Here is a 10,077-nt window from a genome sequence, read left to right as displayed (position 1 = left end):
GAAGAAGACGAGCTCTTAGCCAAGCAGAAGCAGTTTTAGGGCATACTCCAGGCCCGAAACAAATTCAATATTTATTCATCGTAATCCAATGAGATAAGTAGAGACCAATTTAAAATTTATTTTATAAAATATAGAATAAATTTCATAAATTAGCATTCGCTCCATTGAAATATAAAATAGATTTCATCAACTTTGACAGAACATTTATATTTTTATAAAAATATAAAATAAATTTCATAAGATAATCCTTGGCTAGATAATCCTAGTATAGGAAATATAAAATGAATTTTGTAAGATAATCCTTTCTCCAGATAATCTTAGTTTAGGAAATATAAAATAGATTTGCTTAGGTAGTCTGCCACGAAATTGAAAACGTAACTAAGAAAAGTCATCTAAAAGAAGTTGCTTCCCGGTTACCACGATATTAAAACAATAAACTTGCAGTCCATGGAACACGTCCAGACAGCAAAATTAGAAACGCCAATTGAGAACATCCAGACAACCTTGTTTAAAATACAAAAAAAAATCAACCGAGAACATTCAAACAACCTCGTTTAAATAAACATAACAATAAGCACAGGGTGGCGACATGAGCTTCCCGGTTACATTCATTCCCTGCTCTCCAGCACCAACCCCATTATCGAAATTGGGCGCTGTTAGCGTCCACTTTTCCTGGCTTAAGCAATATAAATCTTGCCATTCTATGTAGGAAGTTACCCACAGGCTTTCTCCCTCCATGACAAAACCACCTATTGATGGTTCTGTAACAATCATTTCATGGCAATTGTTTTAAAAGTTTGATAGAATGGGCGATAATGCCCTTATTGTTGTGTAAAGAAAAGAAGGGATTTGAAAACTGTATGTTTGATTGCGAGACTAACAAACAGGTTGACTAATTCGCTGTCGTCTCCACATGATCATTCATTCTCTTCTGGCAAGATCATCTAGAAATTTCCCCCTGAAATTAGCATGAAATTTTTGTTTTATTTATTTGAGTTTAAGATTCGAACCCGAAAAGTCAAAATACCTGACTCAGCCTGGTTGCTGGAAGAGGCCAAATGAGCGAAATGCAGCTTTCGAGTTCGGAGGGGGAAGAAGAGGAAATAATGGAACGTAATAAGAAGGATATGATTTTCCTGGAACGAGAAACTGTTATCAAGACTATGAAGTCAAAGATCATCGCGAAATTGGCTTCACTTGTAGGTAAGTCGATTTCTTTCCTTAAACAGAAAGGAAATTCTGTATTCAATAAGGGATAATGTATGCAACTCGCTTATCAATTAAAGAGGTCTTATCTTATTTTCTCTAAATTTAAAGGAAGTCGTGTATGAAACTCGGTTATCTTACAGGCATTTGTCTTGTTTTCTTTGAAGTCAAAGAAAGTAATGTATGATTTGCCTTTTGAGGGGCCTTCTATTTTTCTCTAAATTTACGAAAATCACACGAGACTTTAATATTGTGCTACTGCTTTAAAAATCTACACATATCTAATTCTACAGAATAAGGTCAACGGCTTGTTTTCCATTGCTTAGGGTGATTTCCCCATAAGTTAATGCTGGTTCAAATAATAGAATAGAAAATGATGTTTTAAGAGCTTCATCCAGTTGCGAAGGTGGAAACTCTGGGCTGATTTATGCAAAGATCAATTCATCTAATGGGGCAATGGGCATTGAAAGGTAGCAGTATTTTAGCCAAGTCTTTGGGCACTATAGCTATTCTCTTCCTGCAATTTTTGGCTACCCATGCTAAATTGTACCACTCACTTTCTTGTTGCTTCCAGCAGGGAAGACCGTACTGACTCCTATTTAAAGTTCATAGCCTCACTGTTGTGGCTGTATATTGCGTTGCAGAGGTTGAAATGCTCAACATGTACGTTTCTTGTTATGACCTAATTCCTTTGGATGATATAGACATTGTGATGCACAACTAATGACTCGACTCCTCTTTTATAGGAAAGTCTATTAACAAGATATTGGAATGATGGAATCAAATATTGATGATAGTGGATACCTTGGTAAGGAGCCCATTTTCATCTCTTAGTTAAGGATCCATATCCATGTAACTAAGTCGTTGCATGCATTTTCAGCCATTTTCTGGTTGAGTGCTTCCTCTACTGCTGTGTAAGGGCCTAGGATTTGGCCACGGATCATGATTATGGAGGGGGTTGGCACCCTCCAGATCATCTTCCGTTTGTTAGTCTCTACATTAGGAAAGTCCCCAAAAAGTCAACCTTCATGGTTCGTGAAAAAGCTTGAGAATATCCTTGAAGTCCCATTACCTGCCACTTCTTCACAACATATAGCCTTGGCTTTGGTGGATCATCGCTTGATAGGTTAGTTTATAGGCATTTGGCCATCTTTCATATCTATGGAAAATTGGGTTTAGAGAAACTGGCAAGTCTTGATCACAAGAAAGCTTACTCGCTATTTCTATGGAAGGGGCTTCTATGCCTTTTTGTTCAAAGCCAAAGAGGATAGGGACCTCATTTTCAGAAATGTCCCATACTTCTTCAGCCCTAAAGGAATGTATCTAAATTGTTGGACTCCAGGTTTTTGTGAAAATTCCTTAACCGGAATCCCTACTGCAGCAAACTGATGTTACTTCTCCTACTTGTTAATCCATACAAGTTATTTGTTGTTTGCTACAGAAAATATCGAAGTAAATACTACTGCAACCTTCACTTAATTAATTATTATACGAAAATAAGATACTGAGCAAGAAAGAAAATACAACACATGACACCGTTATTTTTGGACAAATGTCCCCGGAAAAACCCAATGTGCGAAAACCGGTGTAGCAGCTCTAAGGGTTTGTTATTATTAAGCAGTAGTTCTGAATACAAATCTAGATGTCCTTCTGGCAATCCAGTTTCAGAGAAAAAGACATTGGTAGAAAACTTAGTCAGATTACCTCACTTCACCCGACAAATCCCTTTGATCCGGCAACTGAACTGACTATCCCTGGCTACAACTTTACTACCCCTTCACAGTAACTGCATGGGCCTACGTGGAGTTGTCTGAGGCTCTGTGTCAGCTCTGCGCTGGGTCTCCTTGCTTCTTGGAGCTCTGACGTCGACCCTCCCCGCTGATCCGGTAGCTCCCTAGCAATTTCGGACTTCTGCTAGAAGGTAGCTCTAGACATGAGATCCAAGTATTGGAGGATCCACTCATGTTTCGATAGCTTGGAGGCGTGATGTGGACAAGTGGTTCGTTGATCCAGGTGGATATTGGTGGCCACCTGCCAAGTCCACCTGGACCCCCACCATTGTCTTTCTCAGCATTTTCAGTTTCCTTAATTGTAGCACAACTTACTATTTTTAGCAGTTTTTCGGGTCCTGAACTTCCAGAGCCGTTTTGAGGCCCTAAACGACGTTTTTTGGGGAATCCGGGGGCAACATGGGTCATGGAATGGACCAATGTTGCCCGTTCCAACAATGATAGTGCTCGGATAGATCTTTCTAATGAGCTATTGTACGCGTCAAACGGAGATCATATGCCAAAGTTACGACCCCGGGAAATTGATGTACCAATTTACCCCCAAACGGGGCCCACAGTTTGGCGTTTCATCTCCTAGGGTTAGGTTTTGGAATGTTAAGGGTTTTCCATTGTTTCTCAACAATAAATAGGCCTTCGAGCCTCATTGTAACACAGTTCAGAGGCATGTAGCCATCACATCTCTTCTCAGAGATAAGCTACCATCGCCCTAGCTGGTTTATTTCCATTTCTGGTTGTAAGCATATTTCAGTATTTTCCATTAATGAAATGAAGTATTATTTCCGCTGCATCTTTGTGTATATGGTTATCTCTGTAATTTGTTGCGTTCCTGTTTAAATCCGGATCAGTGGTATCAGAGCGGTTTGCTTTTTCTCTGTTTTTCTTTGCATGTCCCCAACAAGGTCGGGATATAAGGAGTTAGGGCTTGAACTGGTTGAACCTTTGCAAGACCAGCCTCGCAAATCCCGACGGCCTCCCATGGCGGACGAGAAGAAAGACGAGGGGGCAGGAGATCCCATCAAAATCTTGCTCGAAGAAGCCCTCGAGCGACAACGGAACGCGATGATGGACAGCTTTGCCCAGATCCTTCAGCGGCTACCCAGAAGCAACGCATCGGCTTCCAGCAGCTACTCTGGAAACGCCACACCCTTTAAGGTACAAGTTAATTTTGAAATCCCCATATTCGAGGGTCAGATAGACGCAGATGCCGTAGATAAATGGTTAAATCTGCTAGAGGGTTATTTTTCTGTTCATGAATTTTTGAGTCGGGAAAAGATTGTTTTTGCTCTTCTCAAAGCAGCCCCCCACGTCAAGGACTGGTGGGAAACCTACTGCGAGCAGAAGGATGAAAGTACTGGCTCACTATTTTCAGCCGCACCCACCTGAGATTCGTTCCGGGATGCCATCAAGGAGCAATACTACCCTGTCGAAAGCTATGAGGATGAATACATAAAGTGGACCACGCTGCGGCAGGGAAGGGACCAAGACGTGCCGGAGTTCACTAATCTTTTCCATACCCTTCGCACAAAGTTGGGTATCAAGGATTCGGAGCAACATTTGATACTCAAATACCGTGGCTGCCTGCACAAGTACATCCAGGAAGAAATACAATTCCTAAACATCCCCTCGCTCGGCGTAGCATACCGATATGCCGTCAAGGTCGAGCAGAAGTTTAAACAAAAGAAGCGAGACTTTGGATCTGCGAATCCAAAGGGGAAAGGTGCCCCTAAACCACAGAACAAAGGACAAAGCCAAGGCGGGACAGCCCAAGACAACCAGCCGAAGCTGCAAGCAAAGAACAGCGCCGCGAAGCCGAGAAAGGACACTGGAAAGTGGTGCGAGTTCCATAAGAGCTCCACTCACAACACAAGTGAGTGTCGGGCCAAGCAGTCACTGGTGGCTGAGCTAAAGGTTTCAGAATCAGATGCATGTTCCGTCTCTGAGTCAGAACCCGATAAGGGGTACGAAAAAGGGAAGCAGATCATTGATGCGGATCCCAGCGCCACTGTTGCTACCGCAAAGATCCAGAAAAATGAACTCGAAGATCCAGAGGAGGAGGAGCGTCTCTTCCACTCCCAGATGTGGGTAAAGGGCTCCCCGATACAGTTCATTGTTGATAGCGGGAGTCAAAAGAACCTCATTTCGGCAGAGGTCGTGAAGCGGTTGGGCTTACCGACCACAGCACATCCACAACCATACACCATTGGGTGGCTTCACCAAGGACGAGATCTTCGCGTGAGCCAGCAGTGTCGCCTTCCATACAACATCAAGCCCTTCACGGATGAGGTATTGTGTGACATTGCTCCCCTTGAAGTTTGTGATGTATTACTAGGACAACCATACTTGTGGAAGCGACATGCTGTGTATGAATCAAGGCCCCGTGCTGTCATTATTACATTGGGAAATAAGTTGTTCAGGATACCAGAGGTAGCACCACCTGCCGCCATCTCTTTGATTACTGCAAAACAATGCAGTAAGATCATTTCCAAAACCAGGAAATTTGTTTTCCTGATGATACGCCCTCAAGGAAAGAAGAAGACAGTGGCCGCGGCGTCCAAACGGGGTCCCTCTGCATGACAACTACAGATGGACAAGATTGTGGAGGAGTACGAGGACATCTTCACCTCCCCGGCAGGGGTTCCTCTGCACTGTCAAGTCAAGCACTCCATTGATCTGACCCCAGGTGCGCCGCTACCCAATGGACCAATTTATCGGCGCTCCGTTCTGGAGAACGATGAAATCAAGAGGCAGATTCAGGAGCTCCTGCAGAAAGGTCACATCCGTCCGAGTTCATCGCTCTGTGGGAGTCCGATCGTGTTGGTACAGAAGAAGGATGGGACGTGGAGACTCTGTATTGACTATCGGGCACTGAACAAGATCACTGTCCGTAATAGGTACCCGATCCCGCGGATTGATGACCTCCTAGACCAACTAAAGGGGGCGAAATATTTCAGCAAGATCGATCTGAAGTCAGGATATCACCAGGTACCAATCGAACCCTCCTATGTGTGGAAGACTGCCTTCAAATCCAAGGAGGGCCTCTTCGAATGGTTGGTCATGCCTTTCGGATTGACGAATGCTCCTGCAACCTTTATGAGGCTAATGGATGACATCTTGCGGCCATTCACCAACTCCTTTGTAGTAGTATACTTGGATGACATTCTGATCTTCAGCCAGAGTTGGGAAGAGCACCTCCACCACATCCGACAGGTTCTCCAAACACTGCGGCAACACAAGCTATGTGCCAATTTGGAGAAATGCACTTTTGGCATGACCCAGGTTCAGTATCTGGGATACATCATTGATGAACAGGGGGTGCATGTCGATCCAGCCAAGATCCAAGTCATTCGGGATTGGCCCTCTCCAACCACTCTAACAGAGCTCCGCAGCTTTCTAGGTCTTGCCAACTTTTACCGCAGGTTTGTGTTGGGGTTTTCTCATATTTCTTGGCCCTTGAGTCAAGTCACCAAGGGCGGGGCGAAAGCAAAATTCTTTTGGTCTGAATCTCAACAGAAGGCATTCAGGGAGTTGAAGGATCGCCTCTGCACGGCACCAGTGCTCGCGTTACCAGATTTACAACAACCATTTGAGGTCGAGACAGATGCCTCTGACTATGCTATTGGGGCAGTCCTTACTCAACATGGACATCCAGTGGCATATCACAGTGAAACACTTTCAGACACAGTCCGGAAGTACCCCACTTATGATAAAGAGATGTATTTCATTGTACAGGCCTGCCGACAATGGAAGCATTACATTTTGGGGAAGGAAACGGTCATCCACACAGACCATCGACCTCTGCAGTTCATACAGACCCAAGGGAAATTGCAGAATGATCGCCATCAGAAGTGGTCTACATACCTGCAACAGTTTCACTTGAATATCAAGTATAAAAAGGGCAGCACCAATAATGTTGCAGATTTCCTCAGTCGACCACCGATCATGGCGCTAACCATCGTGCTCAACTCTTGTGGGCACGAGACTTCTGATTGGCCACTTCTCTACAAAAGCGACCCAGAATTCGGCCACACATACCAGGCACTCTTGGAGGGTCGGCATGTTGCAGATTTTCACCTCCAGGATGCGCTATTATGCCACCTCGGTCACCTTTGTGTTCCTTCAAGCGAGCGTGCCAAGATGATTTGGGAAGCACACTACAGTCGGGCTGCTGGGCATTTCGGGGTCGAGAAAACAGTGGCAGTACTGCAAAATTATTTCTATTGGCCGAATCTTCGACAGGATGTTGGGAAGTACATCCGATCATGTACTGCCTGTGCCATTGCCAAACCGACCATTAAGAAGCATGGCCTCTATACCCCGTTGCCTACCCCTAGTCGACCTTGGGAATCCATCTCCATGGATTACATGTCAGGCCTTCCTTCCACTAAACATGGAAATGACTGTGTTTTTGTGGTCGTCGACAGGTTCTCGAAGATGGCCATTATGATGGCCTGCAAGAAGAATATCACAGCAGAAGCCACTGCTAAACTCTTCTTTGAACGAGTGTGGGTGCACTTTGGGATCCCACAGTCTATCATCTCAGATCGGGACAGTCGGTTTCTCAGCACATTTTGGTCCAGTCTCTGGTCAATGCTGGACACCAAACTCACGAAGTCCACAGCCTTCCATCCTCAAACTGATGGCCAGACAGAGGTTGTCAATAGGATGATTGTGCACATTCTGCGCATGTATAACTCAAAGCATCCACGCACATGGGACGAGAGCCTCCCCTATGTTCAGCACAGCTACAACCGAGCTCTTCACAGCTCCACTGGCCATAGCCCTTTTCAGGTGGGTTTGGGATTCCAGCCACTATGCCCCATTGATGTGGCCATGCCACTTGCAGCTACTCACATGAATTCAACTCATGTCCAGTCCGAAACAGATAAGGCCACCAGCTTCATTGAGCGCATCCAACATATTCGCCAGCAGGTCCATGACATTCTTGAGAAATCAAATGCCAAGTACAAGCAGCGACATGATCAACATCGGGTGCCACACAAGTTTCAGGTGGGCGACAAAGTCTGGTTGCATTTGTAGAAGGAACGCCTTACTGGAGCCTATCGGAAATTGAGACCACTCCGATATGGTCCTTACACCATTACTAAGGCCATGGGAGACAATGCATTTGAGCTCAGCATTCCCCCATTCCTTGGCCTGCACCCAGTGTTCAATGTGGACCGACTTCGGCCATACTTTCCACCATTGCTAGACACATCCGACATTGCAGAACAGCTCAAACCCACAGAATTAAATCCAGATTGCATGGAACAAGCTGCAACTGATCGGATCATGGACACACAGATCAAGAACACTCGCCAATAGAATATCCAACTGTATCGAGTTGTCAAAGCAGGCCAACTCCTTCAGCAGGGCAAGTGGCTCACCAGGGAACAAGTTCAGCAGAAGTTTCCTCATCTCATGGAGGAGCTCAACGCAATGGGGACCATTGCTTCCTAAGGGGGGAGGAATGATCCAGGTGGATATTGGTGGCCACCTGCCAAGTCCACCTGGACCCCCACCATTGTCTTTCTCAGCATTTTCAGTTTCCTTAATTGTAGCACAACTTACTATTTTTAGCAGTTTTTCGGGTCCTGAACTTCCGGAGCCGTTTTGAGGCCCTAAACGACGTTTTTTGGGGAAATGTTGCCCGTTTCAACAATGATAGTGCTCGGATAGATCTTTCTAATGAGCTATTGTACGCGTCAAACGGAGATCATATGCCAAAGTTACGACCCCGGGAAATTGATGTACCAATTTACCCCAAACGGGGCCCACAGTTTGGCGTTTCATCTCCTAGGGTTAGGTTTTGGAATGTTAAGGGTTTTCCATTGTTTCTCAACAATAAATAGGCCTTCGAGCCTCATTGTAACACAGTTCAGAGGCATGTAGCCATCACATCTCTTCTCAGAGATAAGCTACCATCGCCCTAGCTGGTTTATTTCCATTTCTGGTTGTAAGCATATTTCAGTATTTTCCATTAATGAAATGAAGTATTATTTCCGCTGCATCTTTGTGTATATGGTTATCTCTGTAATTTGTTGTGTTCCTGTTTAAATCCGGATCATTCGTATGGGATCTGGGCATTTGGTCTCAGTGGCGTTGGGCCACCAGATTGGTCCACAGATTTGGATTGCTTGAAGGCAAGCAATCTTGGGGTGGGAGGACTGTAATGTCCCCATTTTTATTCTTCTTCATAGCACAACCAAGGTGGATTTCCAGGGCAGGGGATGGCCATGTCAATGGAGTGAGTTTATGTCATCAGGGGTTCCGATGGCATTCGCTTGGCATATTCATCATTATGAGCCAGTTCCGCACATCTTGTTTTTGGTTCCGTGATTTTCTGCTAATTCCCGTAAAACGGGGTTATTATTGGCATAACTTAATTATTATGCTCGAGGTGGCATTTTGGGGAGATTAATTGATGGAACACCTCAGTGTAATAGCTCATTGGAACCAAAACGAGAACTACAGGATGGGATGCCGAGAAGTGACTTCCAGTGGCCGAAGAGAGCATGGTGGGCGATTTACCATTTTCCTTAGTTTTTTTTTACAGAAATGGATAGTGGATATATTAGATACTTTTGGCCTTAATGCCAAAAAACGGATTACAAAGGAGAGCCTAATTCCACGAGTACCGCACAACCTTGCAAGGCCATGTTATTTATGCTTAGCTCATATCTCTTTTTAGTTGCTACTATGTGGTCAATTTCAAAGATTTTCCCAAGTTTGTGGATACATACATACTGATTTAACAATAGGCAGTAAAACATAACAACTCTCTAAATTAAGGAATTGGTTCCCATGTTTCCTGTCCGCCTCTGAGCAAAGCTCCAGCCGTAAGAAGGGCTGCTTTGTTGGCTTCAATGTCCGCCTCCTTGTTATTAGCTCTCAACACGTGGTAGAAATTCAATTTCTGAAATGAGTCTCCGAGATCTGTTATTCTGAAAATCAGCCTTGCAAGCCTTAGGTCCATTGGCTTAGCATGTGTCACCATAGTGTTAATGATAACCTGAGAATCCCTAATTACATTAGCCTCCCTGATGTTCAACACTTTCAAAAGCTTGAGCCCTTGGAAAAGAGC

At 44.5% G+C, this 10,077-nt stretch overlaps 1 protein-coding gene across 2 annotated transcripts in view; it reads left to right on the top strand.

Annotated features, from left to right (window-relative positions):
- The first annotated feature begins 438 nt into the window (after positions 1 to 438).
- The window catches only part of LOC149203910 (uncharacterized), a 455,652-nt gene continuing 446,013 nt past the window's right edge, over positions 439 to 10,077 (top strand). Inside the window, exon 1 of one of the 2 annotated variants that reach the window (XM_089403606.1) lies at positions 439 to 1,203. In XM_089403606.1, the coding sequence (XP_089259732.1) occupies positions 1,059 to 1,203 (145 nt within the window). In that variant the 5' untranslated portion in view covers positions 439 to 1,058. The remainder of the gene's footprint in view (positions 1,204 to 10,077) is intronic. The other variant, XM_089403605.1, reaches the window with a different exon arrangement.

Source organism: Pinus tabuliformis, chromosome 2_1 (genome assembly GCF_031772625.1).
Source record: "Pinus tabuliformis cultivar Carrire ecotype Pingquan chromosome 2_1, CPIR1, whole genome shotgun sequence".
NCBI lineage: Eukaryota > Viridiplantae > Streptophyta > Pinopsida > Pinales > Pinaceae > Pinus > Pinus tabuliformis.
This window is presented reverse-complemented; position numbering and strand designations above follow the sequence as displayed.